Raw genomic sequence first — 23,212 nt, 5'->3', positions numbered from 1 at the left:
GACCCTCAAGAGGATGAAGCGGTTAGAAGATGAATGAATGAATGAATGAACAACATTTCACTTTGAAATGGTGCTTTCCATCAAAGAATATCCCTGCTGCTTTTGTTTGGCCAGATAGTTTTACTGTTTCATTTATCTTCTTAGGCTGTCAAGTAAATGACCCAGTTAGGTGTCAAAAAATGGAGCAAAAATACCAAACACTTTTTTATGTAAAAAACTGAAATATAACTATATATAACTATTAAAACTACTATAAAAACTGAAATGTAACTATATCTGACTTAAATTTAGAGAAGTAAAAAGTATAATATTTCCCTCTGAAATGCACTTAAATGCAAAGTACTTATATACACATATATAGCTACTCTCCAATGAAAATGACAGTTTTCAGATAGCTGATATGCTGTAATTAGCATTTAATTAAATGAATAGGCAAACAAATCTGATTGGTTCTTCCTCACTTGTCCTCTCATCAGTGGCGCGTGCGCTCGTCTCGTGCTCCCTCTCCACCACCAGCAGATACAGTTAGAGAATTTATGGCAATAAGAAACTTAGGTGAGTCACTTATGCTTAAGATTCAGTGATATCTCAAATAAACTTGGGTTAGGCTACGTTTTACTAGCTAACCTAGTTAGCTGTTAATATTTTACCAATAAATTTGCTAAAGGACTATTTTACAATCACAGACCAGGGTAAAACCTAGACTTTTAGGAGGAGATATAAGTGCTGCTTTTTGTAGGCTATTATCCATATGCCAAATTAGCATAAAGAGTCAATGATTAATAGAAAAATAATTTATATTTTACAAGGTGTACACATGCCTATATATCGAGCACCAATATGGTGCTACAATTGTCACGGTGTTTGGTGGCGAAGGGGTGAAACTGAATCCACATATGTCTGTGTTTAGCCCAGCCTGCAGCAGGCAGGACTGTAGAGAGGGAAGAAGATATTCATCTTGACCGGACAAGAGGTCGATACGTCCCGGCTGCTGCCCGGTGTCTTGTCAGGAAAATGTCCCTGGAGAAGAAAAAATTGTCCACGGTGGCGTGCTGAAGGAGAGCTGCGTCAAGGTAGATACAATTAGCCAAAGCCACAGTTAGGACCAGAAGCAGGGGAAATGTCCTTCAAAATAAAAGAGCAACACGTGTGTGCATACAGGAGCAAAGGGTGGGTAAGGTTCATAAATACTCACCATAGACATGCAGAGATTGTAGTTTGTGAACAGAGTTTGGCTCATATCAGTTTCCATGACATGAATTAAATTGTTTAATAGAAAAATACAGATTATCCTTGTTGATGTTTCTGCTGATGAAAGTAGTTGCTTATGGTGGTCAATGTGGGTCATAATTAGTGCTCAAACAATTAGACATAACAGAAAATTAGATCAACAACAATTCTGATAATTGATTAAACGTCCAAGTCTGTCATATATGAAGCAAACATGTTTCCATTTTATGACATATGAGGATCTGAGAGCAAAATTTAAAACAAAAAGTATATTTTTTCTTTGAGTATTAATCTAACAAAACATATACATTAGATCAAGTTATAATAAATGGGTTAATTAAAATTTAAAAAAAAGGCAATCAAGTTAAATTAATTAGTTCCTGCTCTAGTCGTCCTACTACAGTAATGTTATTTTTACATGTTTTAGTTGACTTAATTTCATTTTAAACATTTGTTTGTACAGAGAGGGGGTCTAGAACAGACTTGTGAGATTATTTATTTATTGCTTAATAAAAACTGCATGGAGAGGGTTGCCGGTTCGATCCCGGGCGTGGGAGCCCTTCTGTGCGGAGTTTGCATGTTCTCCCCGTGTTAGCGTGGGTTCTCTCCGGGCACTCCGGCTTCCTCCCACAGTCCAAAGACATGCAGATTGGGGACTAGGTTAATTGGTGACTCTAAATTGTCCGTAGGTGTGAATGTGAGCGTGAATGGTTGTTTGTCTCTATGTGTCAGCCCTGTGATAGTCTGGCGACCTGTCCAGGGTGTACCCTGCCTCTCGCCCGATGTCAGCTGGGATAGGCTCCAGCCCCCCCGCGACCCTCAAGAGGATGAAGCGGTTAGAAGATGAATGAATGAATGAATGAAAAACTGCATGGAACCACTTTGAAATACACTGCTAGTTCTTCAAGTTTATATGAACTGCTTTGGAGCTGCAACAAAAGATTCATTTCATTTTTAATAATGCTGCATAATTATTTTCTCAATTACATGTTTGTTCTGTGAAATGTGGAAAAAATGGCATTCACAGTTTCTCAGAGCCCATGGTGATGTCTTTAGTTTGCTTGTTGTATCTCACCAGCAGTCCAGAACTCAAAAGCTATTTAATTCACTGCCCTACATGACTGAGAAAAACTGCATATTTTTCACACTTGAGAAGCTGACACTAGAAAATGTTTTAATGGTTTTACTTGAAGTAACCAACAATTAGTGAATTATCAAAAAAAAGTTGAAGAATAATTGACTAATCAGAATAAGAGAGAAGAACTATAAGAATTACTGAATAATTGTTCCAGTGTTGTAATCAATTGTACTTTTTTGGCCATCAAAAAGTTTATTTTATTAAAGTATGGAAGCTGGTAGTGCACAAAAACATTGCACCCCATGATTAATAGCAGATTTATTTTGAATGTTGTGACAGGAAGTGTATATAATTCCCTGTAACTTGACAGTGATGGTGAGATGAGAGCAGTGGTGACTGTGCACATCGGGGCTTAAATTAAAGAGGATGCATGGAGATCTCAGACAGCTGGCAGGATTATTCATCCCCTTGTTGCACAGCGTGTCCTGACTGCAGCCAGGTAAGTCCAACTGTCCACGGTGCTGATGTTTCTTTCAGCGTCCTCATGCTGCTCTGCAGTTTCTCATTCAGCCACCAGCTGTACTGCAGGTGCACCAGGTTACCTAAAGTCTATGTGAACTTCACTATCAGCAGGGATGCATCTGCATTGAGGTACAGAGGAATTCACTTGGTACATGCATGCATTCTTGAAACCATGCAAAGAGTATTTAATCAGTTTTAATTCTTGAAATTTAAATCTTGAATGTATTGATTGTCATTTTTTCATTCAGACATAGATAAAAGACAAACCAGACAAAGAAGGAGATCAAATGCTTTGAGGTGGGATTTTTATAATGACACAAAAAGTGGATTTTTGATAGAGATCATATGTCTTCTTATCTGTGTGTCTGTATCACATGCATCTGGAGCTGGAGCTCCTGAGGTTATCAGACAGATTTTAAGTCCTTGTTCAAGGACAAAACTGTGGAGTGAGCAGGGAGGGAGCTGAATCAATGCATAACATCTGTATGAGTCAAAAAACAGTCAGTGAGCAATGTCACTCACTAGGGTAGCTTTAAATATGTGTTTCTTTGCAGAGCATTGATGCTAATTTGTCCCTGCCGATACTTATGTGTAAATATCATGCATTTTTAAACCAATCAATATAAAACATCAGTTTCAGGTCTGCAGTTTGAAATGTTTTGATAAAAAAATGTTTTTATCAGTTTGAAAATCCTTCATTTATTGATTTTAAGCATCATATCAAATTAGTATGATATTATTATGTTGTAAATGTAGAGTTATGACAGATAACATTTATCACTTATATGTATGATGGAAGTGATAGATTGATAGCTTTATATTGTTCAAACTAATGAGAACTATGAGCAGGACATACATGATTAGAGATGTTTAACTTTGACCTTGTGAACGGCACGTGGCAGAACAATCTCACCACAGGGTCCATTTTGTAGCTGTTCTGCAGCATTTGTTTGTATCACAAGATCTTTCTCAGCATATTATATTTGCCCTGATGTAATAAAATTGCAGAAGTCAAAGAGCCAGAAGTTGAACAGGAAAGTTGATCAGCATAACAAAGTTTCTTTTAAGCCACCACAGACCACAACATGGAGAAGATACACTTGATTATTTTACATGGGGGGGGGGGGGGGGGAAACAATCTATGGACTTTTACCCAGCAGCCTGCTGTTTGTGTCCCATGTGAAACCAACTGATTACAGATGCAGAAAAAAACAGAAGGACTGTCCTGACTGTAAACTGAAAGTTTCAAAAAGTGTTCAAAAATGCATTCCAAGCTCAGCTCATCTTTATTGCATCTATTTCATTCCCTGTCTTTGAAGAGCACCTGAGCAGTTTTTTGACGGTTTTGACCCAGTGCAGCACTCACTTTTTTCTTTTTTTCTTTTTTCTTTTGACAACAATTGTATGTGTAGCATGCTACACCAGTCACATATGTCACGTGACGTTACATGAAGTTAGAAAAATATGTACTATTTAAAGCAAAACCATGATACATTTTTTTCTAAACCTAATCATGTACCATTGTTGCCTAAACCTAAGGAAGTAAACCTAAAAATACTTGGTTTTTTTGTTTTGTTTGTTTGTTGTTTTGAATGTTTTAATTTTTAAAATTTTTTTAAGGAAACAGAGCATGTAAGGAGGGTAAATTGACACGCCATCCTTTGGCATCCAAAACTGATGCAGGAGAGGTATCTAGCGCTTTATATTTTGATGTGTAGTGCCACTTACCAAGCATCAGTATTTGTCAAGTTGGAAATGAGAATGTGTTGGGAAAATAGAAAACTGTGGGACCTCTAACTGTGTGTCATTTTTACATTAAAGGTCTCGTGTGTAGGATTCAGTGGCATCTAGTGGTAAGGTTGCAGATTGCAACCAAATGAAACTTGTGTGGAGAACTACAGTGGTCGACGCAAAAACGCAGATGGCCCTATCTAGAACCAGTGTTTGGTTTGTCCATTCTGGGCTATTGTACTAATCTGCATGTAGACATGAACAGCTCATTCTAAGGTCACAAAAATGCAACAGTTCTTAGTTTTAAACTAATAAAAACACAGCTATGAATATTATATTACATTTCTGCTAATAGATGACCCTTAATCCTAAACACTGGAACTTTAAGGTAAAACTCTGACCCAGTCCTTAAACAAATATTAACAAAAATGTTTAAACCCTAATTTTTGTAATTTTGCTGTTATTTGACAGAAATGTAAAGTCAGCTTATTGTCACAAAGCAATAATTAGTCTGCTGATTATCTTCTCAAGTAGCCATTTTGTCTATAAAATATCAGAAAATAGAAAAACAAAATCCTCATAATAATTTCTAACAGCACAACAGATCATGTTTAAATAGTGTTATCTGAACAACAGTCTAAAACCCAAAGATATTAAGTATAATGTTATATGTGACAAAGAAAAGCGTCACATCTTTATAATTTGAGAAGAATCAGAGAACACTTGGGATATTTGTTGGAAAAATGACTGAAACAATTAATTAGACATCAGAATAGTTTATTTCACCAGTAGATGCCGACTCTCCCTCTGCCTCCTCTTTAAGGGCCCTTCTTCCTGAGCCAGCAGCATCATGGGAGGTTCCACCTCCTCCCTTGTTGACGACGCTGAGGGCGATGCTGCCCCTCGAGGTGCAGCTCTGCCCCCCTCCCCCATCATGGGATGTTTGAGGAGCAGCCAAAGCACCTCCATCCCTCGGCAGCTTCCCAGACCCAGTAGGCACAGAGAGCGCAGGTAAGAGAAGAACAATGAGGGGAAACCTGTTGTCCCACCAGTCTTTGGGCCAATCAGTCAACTAGTTATGTGAAAACAGTTCCAGGGGAGTACAAAACTTACAATTTAGCAAACCATGGCGGTCATGAAGTAAAATTTAGGATACGATATTTGAGGGTTTCCCAGAGGAAATTGTTTAGTAGGCATGGAAAGTACTTCTTCTTCTAGAAGCTGTGATGATGTGATCAATCAGTTACTCACCTGTTGAGCTTCATGGCTGTTTAAACAATCTCCTCACTTATTAAATATGTGATCACTGTTGTGTAATGCGGTGCCATTTCTCGCTCCCCCCTAAGCTTAATAAACCTAAGATTATATTGCCTAAACATTTCAAAAATTCCTCTGATGTTAATAAAGGCATTTCTTATATCAGGGGTGTCACTCCCACTCTGCAAAAAAAAAGTTTTTACTTCAGACAACTAAAGGTGTTTTCAGACAAAAAGAAAACTCTGCTTTCCTCTGTTATTTTCTTCCAGTCTCTCCTTCTATATGTTCAGCACATTTAAAAAGGCCTGGGATAAGTTGAAACATTTCAGCTCAAACAGACACATCTTTGTGTCTATTTTCAGTGCCCCAGCGAATTTACGTTTAGTCCCATCTTTCGAGTGACTTTGTATTCCATTGTGCCACCTAAAACTGTCGGTAAAACTTTTGTCTGAACACAGTTGTATTTTAGTTTCCAAAGTTTCTTCAAAATCTTTTGTTTCTGTAAAAGTATTTGTGTGTGTGTGTGTGTGTGTGTGTGTGTGTGTGTGTGTGTGTGCGCACATAATCAGAGCTCAGCTTCCTGCACTTGAGGTAAGTTTTATGTATAAACTCAGATCTTCGCCTTCAGGTTCAGCCCTTTCGTCACTGCAGACACTCTCATTCATCATTGCCAAATGGAAGTCTTTGTTGTCAGGCTCCCTCTTTCAAAGCTACTACAATATGCACAAAAGAAAAACATACAAGTAAAAATGAGAAAACAAGACATAAAACATGTAACTGTGCAGAAGTTTAAACATTGGAAAAAATAAAATAAAATATATTGCTGTAGTAGACTGGTTTACAGTGATAAAAGAAAAAGAAGAAGAATGCAATATAGACAGGCTAAAATAAATATATATGAAAAATGTGGAGTGTGCAGGTATACAGGTAGTAGAAGTGGTATAAAGGTAAAGTGTACCAAATAGTGACAAGCTCAAGAATTCAAGACTTCAGCTTGGAAAAAAGCTCAGAGCACTCTGGAGGTCACAGTCCATTTAAGCCTGATGTAACTACATTATCAGAAAAAAAGCAGAGTTGCAATTCTGAGGCTACCAAACTGTGAATGCTCCACTTCATCGGCTGATATTCTGTCCCTGGAAATCACCAAGAGAGTTGGCAGTACACCAACACAACTTTTACTCAGCTGATACGACAGACTTGAGTAGGTCATATCAACAGTCCTGGAACTACAGACAGAAATAACTCTTATGCGTGAAAAAGGTCTTTTTAGATCCACTGAATGCTTTTAAACCACAAATTTATCCAAATAACTCAGTGAACACGTTTCTCGGCGCAGGACCCAGAGTCGTCTTCCTGATTAAAGTTGTGAAACAAATCAACATTGGTCTCTGTCAAATGTGATTCATATGTGAAATATAAACACAAGCAAAAAGAGGCTGTTGATCTTCTCTGAGACAGTCTTGTTTGTTTGTTAACTCGCAGTGTAAAAATGAGCAATCATGATGATTTATTAATGTTACTGCGCCACACATTGCACCTTAAATGTGATAGCTGGTGGATGTTTAATTTATATTCTACACTTGGACGTCCCGGGCCTGGGAATGTGGTCATGAATTTTTCATGAATTGTTCGATATGAAGTAAACTTCAGGCTTCCTGAGTTTTGTTCAAATCTCTACTTATTAATTATTACTGTGCCTCTGTCTAATGTGCTGCGTACTGTATATTTTGCCCAGTGTAAGTCTCCTCTGCTGCCACACTGTCCCAACCTCCATCAGGCTTGGTCCTAGCAGGAGTCAAGTTACTCTCTGACAGGAAATGTAACGTGACTAGGGAAATCCCTGATGACTGAACTGTAGACGGTAGTCTGGAGAAGCTCTTCAGAGGGAATTTGGGTCTGCAGGCCACTTTTCAGTTCGATGCAAATGGACTAACAGTAATGTCTGGAAAAATATTGATGACGTTTTACAAAGCAGGAGATTTTGAAGTATGATTTCAAGAAAATGTAAAATCATCTTTTCCAGTGATTTAGTGAATTGAGTCAGATATCAAAAACTTTAATTAGTAACCCTCGAGTTTTGGGCTTGAAGGGAGTGTGTGTGTGTGTGTGTGTCAGTTTTGTCTGCTTTGTTGTATTCACCCACAACTAGTAGCTATATGAGTTTAGAGAACAGTATAGATCCAAGATGAAACTGCATAAGGGCCGGAGTCAGGGGACTCTCTCTCTGCTACTAGGCGATGGAGACAAAGGTTAACAAGGGGGATGCATTTGCTCATAACCTTTCAAATCACCTACTGATCAGATACATTTATTAATCAGAGAACTCACAATCATATTACTCTATTATGTTTCTATAAAAATCGCTATCTAGATTATGTCTGTAAGGTGGCAGGAAGAATTACATGATCACATCTGACAAAACTTAAGTCATTTATTTATAACACTAAAACTTTTGCTTGGCAAATTTAAAAGAATAAAGTAAAATTCCAGAATATTTTTTACTGTATTTGAGAAGATTTGAAGTGTTGAGGATTAGGTGAAGAAGCTCTTTACAAAATGTTAAAAAAAATTCTTCTTACGAAGAAAAAGTTCTTATTCTGATATATACGTGCATAATTAACATTGTGAATGAATAAATAATTAGTTACTTATTATTTTCAAATTGAGACTATAATAAATCCTTTTATTGAGTGTGTGTCACAGGAACTAATGAAGGTACTCTGGGAATTTGCAGTGGAGTAAAATCATCATCAATTTAGCTTGAAAATATTGTCAAATAAGAGTCATTTTTAGGTAGCACTGGAGGCATTATGTGAGTTTTTAAAAGCCACCCATGCAGCAGCAAAGTATCTCTGCTTCATTCATTCTTCATGCTGCTTCATTCTGTTTAGAAGAAATAGCTGAGCTCTGCATCATAGGAACACCTGCATCTTAGCGACAGTTTGTACTGCAATAACCTGTCCAGGTTGGACTGTGCTGGAAGTTTCCGGCTTGATGCCAAAGCTACTTAAAGCACAGATAGAAAATGTGGGCCAGCCTCCACACAGATGTCCCACTGGCTCCGCCAGTCTAAATTTTTCCCTGGATGCCACAGCACAGATAATCTGGGTCTGTTTTACAACCTGATCACAATGATAACATAAATCTTAGATGTACAACAGAGTTTTTGAACCAAACTCAGTGTATCACAGGTGGTGAACTGCCTGGAATAACTCGCAAGGAAGGTAAGAAATCACAAATATTATAGAATCCATCCTTCTGTGGGTAACAGTTTATGTTGTTTCTGTAGAGCAGCTTCTTGTATCATTTCCATATTCATGCATTTTAATTTTCTCCTCCAAGACACCACAGGGTATAATGCACCCATTTATATTTGGATCTTTCCCCTCGTCTTCCCGGCTCTCTCTTCCTTCTCTCCCTTTGAGATTTTACAGTTACATGAAACCAGATTTCAGCTGAAAATTGTTGTGATATTTTCCACATATGACATATTCTATTGGCTGATACATGTAGAGGTTATTATATCAGTGAGTTTGACCACTGTCATGCCAAAATCACAGAAAGACTACAATACTCCATTAATTAAGAAGAAAAACAGTTACAGCCAGTGTAAGAGAAGATGAAACTTTATTGATCACAGAGTGTAAATTCATGTTATAACAGCACATATGGGGAAAAGATATAAATAGAAGATAAGAAGATATACAGTACGATATCTTAGGACGAGGATATAACAGAGTTGTGCAAAAATGTGTGCAAAAGAAATCCAGTATGGCAACACCAGCAGCCATGATGTGTCAACTAAATATAAGATATGAGTTGTATCAGTGATTTATACAATATGTCAGCTCTACACAGTGATAGTATACTACAAAAAATACAATACACATACATGGAAAGAATATCATTATAAAGCATTTGATATGATAAACAGTGTAATTCTGAAGTTTCGTGTCTTCTCTCCAGTTTTTCTTCTGGTTCGATGCCCATGCAGAGGAGCCAGTGGGCTTGTGGCTGTTGCACTTTCCTCAACGCAGCTGCTGCTCCCCGCTGCTCCATCTGTGAAGCCCCTCGGCGAAGACCCGACACCCGATGGATGTGGCAGGGGACCAACAGGGAGGACGGTTGCTGGTCCTGTCCACGCTGCACTCTGGCCAACCCCGCAGACACCCTAGCCTGCTCTTTGTGTGGCTACATGGGAGCACTGGACCGACCTCGGGGCTCGTCTGAGGACCAGCCACGCCCTCAGCGCTCCAGTAGCTGCTCCGGTCCCCTTAGGCCATCGTCTAATGAGCCGTGCAGGCAGCAAAATAAAACACAGCCAGGAGATGCATTAAAAAACAGCCTGGTTTGGGAGTGTTTGAGGTGCACTCTGCAGAACACCCCTACCTCCATGTCCTGCTCTGCTTGTGGCGGACCACGCAAGCTGTCTCTCCCCCAGATCCCTGCTGACGCCTTGCTCATGCCTGAAGATCAAGCAGGAGTACACCAACCAGAGCCTGCAGCAGGAGCGCTGTCCCTTTCCATATCAACTGGAGGAGAGTGTTTACCAGTAGAAGCTTCATATCCACAAACAAACTCTTCAGTGCTCAGTATAGCATCTTCAGGTCATAATAATCCTCTTCCCTGCAGTCGCAGAGAGGTGCCACCTCCAGAAGGTTGCCTCAGTCAGACTCATAACATAAGTCCTTCTCCATCAACGCTAGCTGTTTCACAACTCTCTGCCCAATCAGAGCTCCTGCCCAGCAGACGCCTCAGCATCCTCAAGGAGGAAATGTCACCGCTGTCACCGGCACCAGATGCACCTGCATCGTTCCCACCATGCATAGTCCCTGTTAACAAGACAGAGGAATGGTCATGTCCGGCCTGTACTCTCATTAACGAGGTAAAAGCCAAACACTGCCTGGCCTGCCACACGCCTCAGCTACACGCTGCACTGCTTAAACCAGCTCTGTCCCCAAAGAGGAAGGAGAGCATGCTGGTGGAGGCGCTGCGGCAGAGTGATGAAGGAGAGGCCAAGGAGCTGTGGGACAACATCATCAGCTTCTGCAAAGAGGTTTGTACACAACACGACTCAGGCTCGTTTAGACTATTAGCTTTCCAAGTGGAACCTCTAAAGTAGCAGTATACCTTAATTTAAACTGTTTCTTCACTGTGATGTTTCAGCTTCACTGTGCATAGTAGTTGTATTTAGTAGATGTATTTTCAATGAACATGTCTGGAGGTGCTCTTTAAATTAACGAGACACAAGATGATGGGGCTTTCAAGTCACTGTCACAGAAAACATAACTTGCTATGATAACAAGAAGTTATTCCAAAAGTATTGTCATAGTAGTATCACACTGTATCAAGTTGTGTCACATATTTAGAGCAGGAGAATCCTCAACCCCTGGCTCCTGCTCTTTTTAATTTTTCTTTTATATTTATTTAACCAGGACATCCTCTCTTAGATTAAAAGTCTCTTTTTCAGCAGTACCCTGGACAAGATCGGCAACAACGAGTTACAAACAACATAAGACAAACATATGCCACAAAATTAGAATTAAACAGAAGCACAATGATAAAATCATGAATTACATTTCTAATACAATCATAGAAAAGGCACCTTAAAACCTTAATGCTGTGTAACACCATCAAGATGACTAACATCAGTCTAAAAATATGATAGTAATGACACTTAAACATCAGGAGTCTAAACTCCTGGTCATATTTCTTTTATTTGAATAAAGTCTGTTTCATTTTTTTCCTGCAACACATTTGAGGTTCAGTTATTTCTGTAATTTGATTCCCTCTTCCCAGAACAACGTGACATTTGTGGATGACAGCTTCCCTCCTGGTCCAAAGTCTGTGGGCTTCCCAGTGGACGACAGTGTCCAGCATCGGGTCAGAAAGTGGCTTCGTCCTCAAGAAATCAACTGCTGCAACTTCAGAGACCGTGCAGTGAAGTGGTCTGTTTTCCGCACACTTCGCCCATCTGACATCCTGCAAGGACTTCTGGGTAACTGCTGGTGAGCCAACTCAACCCCACATTTACCACTGTATTCATGCATACTGCACTGCACATGGGTGATGGGTAAAACAGATGTGGCCCAAATTAAAACAAGAAACTAAAACTATTTATTGACTGTCAGTTGCTATTTTATTGCCTGAAATGCTCTACAAACATTTTGGAAACAAGAAAATTGCGATAAATCTGTCAAAGTACATACATCCACACTCCACAATCAGTTATGAGCTATCCTGTCATGGCGAGATAGTAAGTGGAGGTAAAATGAATATTTTAGAAACACTGCAATCGTGGCTCCAAATGGGAAACTATTAGGAGGAGAAGTGCTGATCAGAGGAGAATATTTCCAGTAGCCCTGTTGAAACTGGAGTGAAGGACAATCAACTGAGCACAAGTGCTTATAGCTACTGAAGCAGTGTCAGTGGTCTCCACAGCACCTGATGAGGGTCTGATCCTTGTGGTGACTGATAATTGTACGAAAGAGTTAAAGTGCCAGTTCTAGTGCTACCCCTTCCTAAAGCATGGCTGTAACAGTCAACAGCAACTTAATGTTCTGATTAGGAATACATCTGCCTCCTGCACAAACTGTCAGTAGCTGAATAGAGTAGACCTACACAACTGTATTTTAACATCATAATGGGGGTACTGGGAGAGTCTTATATTTTCTGAGGTGGTACGCAGTGTAAAAAGTTGGAGAATTTTTGAATCAGTCAACTCACTGAAAATGAATTGGCAACTATTTTGATAATTGAAATCATTTTTAATCTAAAAACCTTTCGTGGTTTCAGTTTCACTGATCTGAAGATCTGCTGCTTTCCCCTGTAATAATTGTAATGTATCGGTAATAATGTTGAGGTTCGGGCTGTTGGGATTTCTCACTATTTTTTAGGAACGAATCAATTATTAAACTAATGAAAATAATCATTAATTAATAGTTCAAAATGAGCTCCGCTTCAACCAACTACAACAGTAAAATCCTTTTTTTTACATTAATGCATGAGTCATAACAATGTTGATGATTTGATATGTAATAGTATAGTAAAGTATAACAGACACAAGGGACATTTTTTAATACATTAATTACATTTTCCTGACCATACATGATCATGCAGGACTTTTACTTGGTAGAGAGTGTTTTTACTGTATGGTATTAGTACTTTTACTGCAGTAAAGGATCAAAATACTGTCTCCACCACTACTGGGTCCAGGTCAGTTATACCGTGTGTCTGAATGTTTTGGAGAACAGGTTCCTGAGTGCCTTGGCTGTTCTGGCTGAACGTCCCGAGCTGGTAGAGAAAGTGATGGTGACTCGCTCAATATGTGTAGAAGGAGCCTATCAGGTGCGTTTATGCAAAGATGGTTCGTGGATCACAGTGCTGGTGGACGACATGCTGCCGTGTGACGAGAACGGCCACCTCCTCTTCTCTCAGGTAAAATCTTCAACTCTAAACATTCAACTGTATGCTTAGGTGTCAGGCAGAAGTAAATATGTTAGCCACAAAACACACACAAAAAAGGACTTGGACTTGCAACAAAGTACAGAGTGAAATTTAAAAGTGAAAAAGTACGAGGAATTGGCCAAGTAGTGAGTAATTTGAAAAAAATTGCTGCAACTGATATGCTTTTTTATATTTTAATTGTTTTAGCATTCCATTTTTTTTTAACTCAACTGCCATATTGGAGGATGTTCTCAGATCCTAGAAGTACCACGGTATAAAAATACTTCATTACAAGTAAAAGTCCTGAATTGAAACTGTCATTCAAGTAAAAGTATGAGTACGTTTTGTGAGCAAAATATACTTAAAGTAGCAAAAGTAAAGTAGTGCTCATTATGCATAAGGTCATCTTTCACAGTGTAAGTGTAGTAGAAGAAGAACTTTATTAGTTTTGTGTCACTGACAAAAAACTATCTCAGGGCCAAATTTACTGCAGTTAGTATTTCTTGTTTTTCAGTGATTGCATTATTGGGTGACGCTAATGCAAGTTTAACAACATATCTGTCCTCATGCTGTACATTTTCCTACTATGTCAGGTTACCTAAATAAATCACAACACATCACTTGTTTGACTTTCAACACTACCCATACATCATTAACAGGATCCACATCCTTCTCTCTGCATAACAACATTGTACCAGTTGTCTGTCACATTTCCGTTTCGAGTTCTGTTTCTTTTTTCTTTGCTCATCACCATTTTTAAGCTGAAGTACAGGAGATGATTAATCCTTTTCTCCTTATGTTCCCTCTCCAGGCCCAGAGGAAGCAGCTTTGGGTGGCTCTGATTGAAAAAGCGCTGGCCAAGCTCCACGGCTCCTACTTTGCTTTGCAGGCAGGTCGTGCCATCGAAGGGCTGTCCACACTGACAGGGGCCCCCTGTGAGTCGCTGGCCCTCCAGGTCAGTGCCACCAACCCCAAGGAAGAACCCATTGACACAGACCTCATCTGGGCCAAAATGCTGAGCTCCAAAGAAGCAGGGTGAGTGTCAGGAATAGTCTCTGAAAAGACTGTAGTAGTTTTTCATTTTGATCTGTTCAAAAATTTAATCCTAAACAGATTATCCTTTTTATGTGCTGCTAGTTTCCTGATGGGGGCATCTTGTGGAGGTGGTAACATGAAGGTAGATGACTCCGAGTATGAGTCCCTAGGATTACGTCCACGACACGCTTACTCCGTCCTCGATGTGAGGGATGTAGACGGTCATAGGTGAGGAGTCAAGTCTGCTTTCCAATCATGAAAAAAACACAAACTTATTAAAGCCACCCTTCAGATAGCAATGCAACAGTCTGTTGTGTTTTTTTAAGGTTACTGCAACTGAGGAACCCTTGGGGTCGCTTCTCCTGGACTGGACCCTGGGCGGACGACTGGCCAAACTGGCCTCCGCATGTAAAAAGGGAGCTGTGCGCCCAGCGAGCTGAGGACGGCCTGTTCTGGATGGACTTCTGGGATTTCATCAGGTAGATCAGGAGTTAAATTCTGTTTGATTTTGTATTCATTTTACAATCCCAGTTTAAGCTGTGTCACATATTTTGCTTACTTAGAAAACAATAAAGCATTTATTCATTTTTTAAATAAGGAAAGATGTTAATGTGTTCACACATGTCTTTGAGTGTGATTTTGACCCTGACAGGTACTTCGACTCAGTGGATATCTGTAAGATACATTCAGACTGGCAGGAGGTCAGAGCACCGGGTGTTTTCCCCCGAGGAGCCGACGTCCCGGTGACATTGGTGTCTGTCACAGTGCTGGAGAGAACAGCTATGGAATTGGCTTTATTCCAGCAGGGTAGCAGGTAGGACAGTGCTACATCTGACCTGCACCTTCACATTACTGTAATTACAGGTCTGAGATATGTTCTGTCCAACACACTGGAGATAGTACATGTAGACAATAATTTGGTCAATTTGGACTACTTGTGTTTTCTCCTGGAAGTTTCTGATGTTTGTTGTTTGGAGATTGTTCAGAGTGAAGAGCTCGAGCTGAAAAAAGATTCAGTTATCTTCTCCTTTGTTGTAACACACATTTAACAAAGCAATCTTCATTGAAAAGCTTTGTGTCAAGTCAGTTTTATTAAATGGCACCAATTCACAATGCAAGTTATCTCATTGTTTTTCATAAAGAGCAGTCAAGACCATGCTTTTCACTTTACAGAGACCCAACTTTCCCTCATGAGCAAGCAAGGTAACAGCGGGGAGGAAAAACTCCCCTTTAATGGGAAGAAACCTCAAGCAGAGCCAGGCTCTGGCTGCACCACCATCTGTCGCAACTGGTTGGATTGAGAGAGAGAGAGACAGAGAGAGAGAGAGAAAGAGAGATGCACAGCAACAACATTAATAACAATAACAGCCATCCAAAAAAAGGAAATCACAAAAACTTTGGGGAAGATGTCAGATTAGAAAAGTGCATTAATGGAACATGAATGTGTGCAGATGGAGAGGAGGAGGAGAGAGGAGCTCAGTGTATCAAAGGAAGCAGTATAGGCCTATAGCAGCATAACCAAGAGATGGTTCAGGACTTACCTGAGCTAGCCCTAACTATAGGCATGATCTTAAACCAGTGATGCCCAATTTTTTTTTTTAAATGGGAGCCAGATTAGATCACTTGAAAATACCTATAGGCCAGCTGTTTCTCGCAGCATATGCATTATTTAAGTTTTTTAAAAACACATAAACATTTGATAAACACAACTTTACGCTTCTTTCTTTCTTTCTTTGCTTGTTTACCATTTCATTATGAAGACACACTAATGCTGTCTGCATTGTGCTCACATGGTGCATGTCTTAAAAGTGTATGATAGTCCTGCCATCCTGAGCTGAAAGGAAAAAATGCAAAATGATCTTGCTTGATTAACCAATATTGTGCGGTGGGCAACATATGGTATGCTTTGAAAGACAAGCTGCAGGCTGTTTAAAATTTGTCTGCGGGGCCACAATTTGCCCCCATGCTGGACATGCCTGTCTTACGCCTAATCTTAAATGTGAAGAGAGTGTCTGCCTCCTGAGCCTGAACTGGGAGCTGGTTTCCCTGGAGAGGAGCTTGATAGCTGAAGACACTGGCTCCCATTCTACTTTTGGAGACTCTAGGAACTACAAGTAAGCTTGCATCCTGAGAGCACGCTGTTCTTGTGAGACAACAAAGTATAATGAGCTCAACAGGATATGATGGTGACTGACCTTCTGTACTTTCTATCTCAGTAAACAACCTTGTGTTCAGTCCTCCATTATGTCAGCCACAATGCAAATATATGAGGCAATAAAAGATTTAGATAAAGATGACTGCAAACTGATCCATGTATAAACTAATCTTGTCTCCTTCTCCTGTGTCCTCAGGCGATGGGACACAGCAGAGAGCCACCTGTTGGATTTGTGTGTGTTGTTGTTTCGGGTCTCCTACGACAGCTCAGGTACTCCGACGTTGGGTCGTCTCCTGGCTCACAGCCGGCGCTCAGTGAGAAGGTTTGTGGGCTGTGATGTCATGCTGGAGCCAGGAGAATATGCTGTGCTCTGCTGCGCTTTCAACCACTGGCACAGCATCGGCACAGAGGGGACAAGTAAGAGCACCATCATCAGGCTGTTTTTCAAAAACTATTTCAACTTCTTAAAAATGAAATTATTTCTTTTTTGAAAGAGAAAAATATGCACATTACTTGACAACAGAGTCTATTACTCATCATACAAAAAGTAGCTTTGGAGGCAAAGGCAGAAAAAATAAAATTGAAAAAAAAAAAAGTTACATAATAGAGGAACTTAAACTAACTGCTGAGCAAAAGGCGCCTGAACTAAACTCGCCACCAACAATTTGCAAATCAAGATTAAAGCAACACAATGGAGTTTTTGAGCCCTCAAAATATATATATTCAAGATCCTTGTGGTCATCAACTCACAATAGGTTGGATGATACCTCCGTCATTGCTTGAGAGCGTCTGTTTCACTTGCACTGGCACTATGCAGTTTTGGGGTTCGGGTAGGGACCAGAACACAAAAAAGACTATAAAATTTGTCACATCCCCCTCCTCGTCATATCCCCCTCCTCTCTTTAGAGTAGCGTAGCTGAACCGAGGTGAACGAACTTAGACGTGGTTGTTGAAGCGACAAACAAAAGGCCTGGCTTTCACACACTTGCGAGAGCTGAAAGAGGAGGGATGCCCGATCAATGGTGACCTGGCAGAGATTGGCTTGGCTGGCAGAGGTTTTATCGCACTTACTTAAAGTAACAAGTGCAGTTGTCGTCAGCTAGAGTAATCTTGAAGTTATATTCCCTTCATCTGCACTGCGGCCTCTCTGCTGCTGTCTGACCTCACTCTGTTGAGTTTGTGTGTGTGTGTGTGTGTGTTTGTGAGGGTGTGTGTGCACGCTGTAACCCTAACCCTAACCCTGACATGCAGAGAGCAACGCATATTTGAGTTTCGAAAATGAATAAATAAATAAAGCAATCGGCCTAATCATGTACAAAATGATATATCACTACTTTACCTGTTCTGAAGACATGATGATCGTGCATTACACGACCAGCTTCAGGAAGTTCACCGGTGTCGTTGGCTTGTCAACAAACGCATGCGCAAAAAGATTTTTGCAACAGTTGTAACAGACAATACCGTTTTTCGTCTGTGGGGGGACCCCGTGAGGTAAAAAGCGCAATCCTCCATTGTGTTGCTTTAATGTAACCGTCTCAATGGCCTAGCTAGCAAAGTTAACTTATTAATAGTAATCAATATTTGTAAGAGCCATTTACCCATATGTTTGCCTTTGTGTTTATCTTTAGTGTAATACACTCCTTGTATACTGAGTCAACAGTCACTACCTCATTCTGGGTCATACATAGCCTATTATTTCAGATAAATTTTCATTCTGAAGTTTTTAAGTAGGATTAAAAAAGAGAAATTTTTACTCTTATCTCTCACTTTAGTCCAAAATTTTAGCAGGTTGATAATCAATCCCAAAGCTAAAATGGATTTGCAATACATAATTTAGATCTGTTAATAAGCCACTGTTGCATCTTTACAGCGAGCTTCAGTCGATCAGAGGTGCCTGGTTACATGCTGGCAGTCTACAGCTCCAGACTGGTCATGGTGGAGCACGTAACCGCTTCCAACACCACCATTGCTGACGCCATCATCCAGCTGACAGAAACTAAGGGAGAGAGACATGAGGTAATGCTGCATTCACTCAGTCCTTGTCATTGTTCATTGGGTCAGTGGTAAATCCATATTTAAAATGCAGTCCTGAATTAAAGTCTTCCACTTCTTAAGCTAAATATACTCCTTAAAACCCTCTTGGATCAGCTGGAAAATACATCATCACAAAGCTGAATACAGGGCTGTTTTTCTGACACCATGAAAAGTGGTGTCACAGGACAGCCACACTACAAACATATGATGATCTTATAGAATATGATGCATTGCTGTTGATTAAACTACCAAACAGTACATAAAGGAGTTAAAATTAGAATAACCTTAAACATCTAAGGCAGTAAAATGCAACACATTAATGCTGAAGTAATATTAATCCATCATATAATTAATTAATTAACACATCATATACGTATATATATATCTATAATAGTAAAATACAGACCGGGAACATTTCACTGCACAATGAGTATTTTTATTGTAAGAACTTAAAGTACTGTCACTTGAGTACGATTTTGAATGCAGGACCTTTACTAATAGTGGAGTATTTTCACAGTGTAGTGTTAATACTTTGACTAAAGTATAGAATCTGAATACTTCCTTTACCACAGGGTCGAGAGGGGATGACCTGTTATTACCTGACACACGGCTGGGCGGGGCTTATCGTCATGGTGGAAAACAGACACCCAAGACATCACCTCCACGTGTCATGTGACTGTAGCGACAGCTTCAACGTGGTGTCGACACGCAGCAGCCTCAAAACCATCGACAGCATTCCTCCTCTGCACAGGTTCACTGATGACAAATGATTAGTTGTTTAAGACAAATATAAGGACAAGCTTATAGCCCTTTTTATGCAGAAAATGCGCTTTAGGGCGGCTACAAAATCCGTTCTTTATGCTACCTTTGCATTTTGTAATGTAATGACTCATTAAAAAGAATAGGTAGAGACTATCAATATTTTTTTGGGGTGTTTAATCAAAAACGAATCCCTCATGAAAATAAGGATTCGTTGTGCCCCTCAAGTCGGCAAGAATTTAGTAATGATTATTTATGCAAATATGATTTACTGTGGTGAAATAATTTGGATGCAGCACAAAGAACTAGAAGCACAAGAACAGAATTGCTTTCCAAAAGAACTTACTGATGCAAAATTTCTTCCTCAGCCAAACATCCATTTGAACAAAAAAAAGCAGATTGATGAAAGAAGATGTTAGGGGTTAAATCACTGGATTATTCACATTCCTTGGGAGCAGATTTCACCACACAGAAAATTTCTCCAGTTCTTTTTGATGAGATGAGAGATCTGAGATGAGACATGAAATATGATCCATGATGTAGAGTTTGAATAACAAATCCACAAATTAAATACACAGAAGCAGGGTTTTACAACTCTGAGAAGCTACATTTTACTTGCGACAATCATGACGCAAAGACTATGTGTAGAAACACTGTGTTCATGTGACACAGTAATCCATCAGCAGTGTGTGTTTGCATGTCTTTCATTAGCCACAGTTCTCTAAAGAGTAGAAATAGAAATAAGAATGAAATAAAAGGTGGCATAATAACATGAAAAATGCTCTGTAGAAGTTCCCAGACTGCAGCAATGGAAGAAGTAATTCAGTTTTATACTTTAGTAAAAGAAATGCCACAGAGTATACATTGTTACAAGTAAAAAAAAGTAAAATTCCTGCAAACATAGTACTACTTAAGTAACATTAGTAAAGTACAAAAGTATAAGCACCAAAATACACATGAAATACTAAAAGTGAAAGTACATTTTGCAGAATGGCCCATTTCAGAAAAATGTTTATTTTTTGGATTATAATTATTTATACATTATTGGGTTCATCACTTAAATGATGCAGCTGGTAAAAGCTCATTTTATATACTGCTCAGTATGACCTTAACCTATATTAATATAATTTATTGGTTGATTATATTATTATATTATTATTATTGTATAATAATATATTATTTTATATATCATATTAATAATCTGAAGCTGCAAAATAACTATTATACTGCAGTCAAAAAACTACATTTCCCTCTGACAGGTACTGCAGTAGAATCAGAGAGTTGCATAAAATGGAAATACTCAAATAAAGGACAAGTACCTAAAAGTTGTTCTCAGTCAGATTAGATTTTTTTATGCTCATATTGAACTTCTGAGTGTTTGTCAGTTGAACGTGGATGTGAGCGAAGCTTTATTTCTCTCACAGACAGGTGCTCGTGGTTTTGTCTCAGCTGGAGGGAAACGCCGGGTTCTCCATCACACACAGGCTGGCTCATCGTAAGGCTGTCCAGGCTTCTCTGGGCAACTGGAGTCCCTCAAAGGCAACACACAGTCCTGCTCTGAGCCCGGAGACAGCAGGTCTGCATCAGCCTCGACCTCTCTGACTGCTGACTGGGAAGATGAGTCAGGGGAACTGTTGAGGAGTCACAGAGTACACACTAGACATGAGGTCTCAACACTGAGGCAGCTTCTTTAAAGGAACAGTCCAACACTTTAGGAGTTGTGCTTGTTTGTCATTTGACTGTTGGTGGAAAACAGGCAAGTCTCCCATAAATGTTGATCTGTTGTGCGAAGAGACCATCATGTTTAGTGAGCAGGCACATGGTGCCATTTCACCTCTGCATACATTTTTAAGTCAGAGCTGCTCAGAAACAGAAATAATCTCACTGTTTGAACTCACTCTCAATGGGCAGGACAAAACAGCCATGAAGCTTTTTAGTTTACTTAGGTTACATAGTAAAGACAATAGAGAGGTAATACAATATGCCACAGTGTCATTTCTGATTCACTGTCAAAACACTTTGATATTTCTTTGGTTTAAATAGTAAGCCATTATAAAAATGGTTTCATTGCATTCTGTGGTGGTTCAAAAGTGTTGATAATTCATTCATAAAAATAACAATATTTCTCTTTTATTTCCTCACTTTTGGTAACAGAAATTCAAGCATCAGTTTATTAAATAAATTAAATATACATTTTGCCTGGAAAGAACATAAACACGGATAATACTTGTCAAAGTTGTTCTCTAAAGTACTGGTACTGTATATGTCCATTAATCAGCAAATTGAACTAAGTTGTACTGAAGGTAAACAACAGTTTTTTACTTATTGACAGAACGAAATTGAATATTGCATTTTCCATCCAAAGCCATAGAACCGTGCCACACATCAGAATTTTCCACATGTACATTCTTTAGGTTCTTAGCTCATATATTATTTGTCTAACTTGAAACATGTTCTGCTTCACTATTTGAGTTGCCAGTACTTTGAATCTGATCTTAGAGTTCTTATTTATCCCTTCTTAGGCATGTACATTTTCCAAAAAAATCTTGTTTTTTAAACTTCAAATATCTTTTTTTCTTGCATTTTTTTCCTTACAGGCTCAAGTGCAAAATGCATTAAGAAAATCCCCAAATTTCCTCACTGAAAAAAAAATTCTATATATTTTTTAAACCAACAGATCACTACCTTACTGAAACTAAAATGGAAAATAGGAATAAATCAGAATGCATAAACACCATCCTCATTAAGATTAGAGGTAAACAATCTCTGAACACGTCAGCTGATGTCTGATGACGATAAAATCCCTGGGAATGAGGGCCATATTTCTAGGCTGATCTGGTGTAGCTAGCAGATATCTGGGCTGAGATTTCCTCTTCTGTATATTGGTCATTTCGGCTAATGTCTATAAGCAGATATCTGCATATGAATGCAGCTAATTTTTTTAAGCTGATAAAAAGGTAACTAATTGTCAGACAATAGCTGGTGGGTTTCAAGATTGCACTCTGCCTCCACACAAACTATTTACCTGCCATTCAAACATGACTTGTTCAATACTACTCGGACTACAAACGAAATCCAGGACACTTGCAATACCAAAATCTTGTCCAGTTGCCTACCAAACCTGCATACATATGCAGATATCTGCTTGTAGAGTTAAGATGCAAAGCCATTACTAAAGTACAAAACACCTGAGTTGACTAGTTGACTATTATTGGCCTAGACAACACAACATTAGAAAAATATATCTAGTTTACGGGCCAGCTGGTTCATTCTCTCCTCTGTGTTGACTGTTAATTTTGTACTTTGTAATTCTGTTTGTGAGAAACACTGAAAGCCCAGTGCTTAATAGTGGTGTGCTGGTTCACAGATCCAGTAAGATCTCTACCAGAGACTTCATCAGTATAGATAGGCCTACATGACATTGATGCCACTGCTTGTACTAAAATGGCTTTGTTTGTATATTTGGCTGAAGTGACCTGTATATCAAAGAGTGAGATTATTTCTATCTTCGGATCAGCTCTTCCTCCAGCAAAACAGAAGTTGCACATTCCTCCACAAACACATTTAGTACAGATCTTGTTAGTGAACACATGATGCACTTTATATTTCACAAACATATTTCAGATCACAGGCTGGTCTTCAGGTCCAAACTGTCTTAATTGCACTGGTGGTAGATGAGTAGAAGTTATTAACTTTAGTTAGTTGTGTCTGAACTGGCTGCCAAGGATATTCACAATAATAACAAACATGGTGTTTATTCTCCTCGGTATTTCTCAGTCTTAATACGTAATGTAGGATGGTTAAATAAGGGTATAGGGTTGAGACTGGCTGTGTGAAAGCATTAGCACTTTATGAACTTTAAACTATGCTGGATTCTCGTGTTTTAAACTTGCACAGTGGGGACAAGTATTCTGTGCTTATTAATCCAAAACATCGTTATTGGTAGAGACATAAACGTATAAACT

The 23,212-nt window shown here is 39.2% G+C and overlaps 1 protein-coding gene across 1 annotated transcript; it reads left to right on the top strand.

Annotated features, from left to right (window-relative positions):
* The first annotated feature begins 528 nt into the window (after positions 1-528).
* Positions 529-23,187, top strand: LOC125879585 (calpain-15-like). The gene is made up of 15 exons (XM_049561538.1): positions 529-555; positions 911-1,073; positions 2,679-2,807; positions 5,385-5,572; positions 9,785-10,874; positions 11,618-11,826; positions 13,072-13,255; positions 14,076-14,299; positions 14,402-14,527; positions 14,626-14,778; positions 14,952-15,113; positions 16,651-16,871; positions 18,325-18,470; positions 19,061-19,239; positions 20,672-23,187. The coding sequence occupies exons 4-15, from the start codon at positions 5,412-5,414 to the stop codon at positions 20,847-20,849; spliced, it is 3,033 nt and encodes a 1,010-aa protein (XP_049417495.1). The 5' UTR covers positions 529-555; positions 911-1,073; positions 2,679-2,807; positions 5,385-5,411; the 3' UTR covers positions 20,850-23,187.
* Positions 23,188-23,212: the final 25 nt, after the last annotated feature.

Source organism: Epinephelus fuscoguttatus, linkage group LG19 (genome assembly GCF_011397635.1).
Source record: "Epinephelus fuscoguttatus linkage group LG19, E.fuscoguttatus.final_Chr_v1".
Lineage (NCBI taxonomy): Eukaryota > Metazoa > Chordata > Actinopteri > Perciformes > Serranidae > Epinephelus > Epinephelus fuscoguttatus.
The sequence above is the reverse complement of the archived record's forward strand: the minus strand, read 5'-3'. Positions and strand labels throughout refer to the sequence as shown.

Coding starts and splice junctions, on each gene's coding strand:
- LOC125879585 (XM_049561538.1), top strand. CDS start 5,412: ATGGGAGGTTCCACCTCCTCCCTTGTTGACGACGCTGAGGGCGATGCT. Junction 14,300..14,401: donor CTGAGCTCCAAAGAAGCAGG/GTGAGTGTCAGG, acceptor ATGTGCTGCTAG/TTTCCTGATGGGGGCATCTT. Junction 19,240..20,671: donor AGCATTCCTCCTCTGCACAG/GTTCACTGATGA, acceptor TTTCTCTCACAG/ACAGGTGCTCGTGGTTTTGT.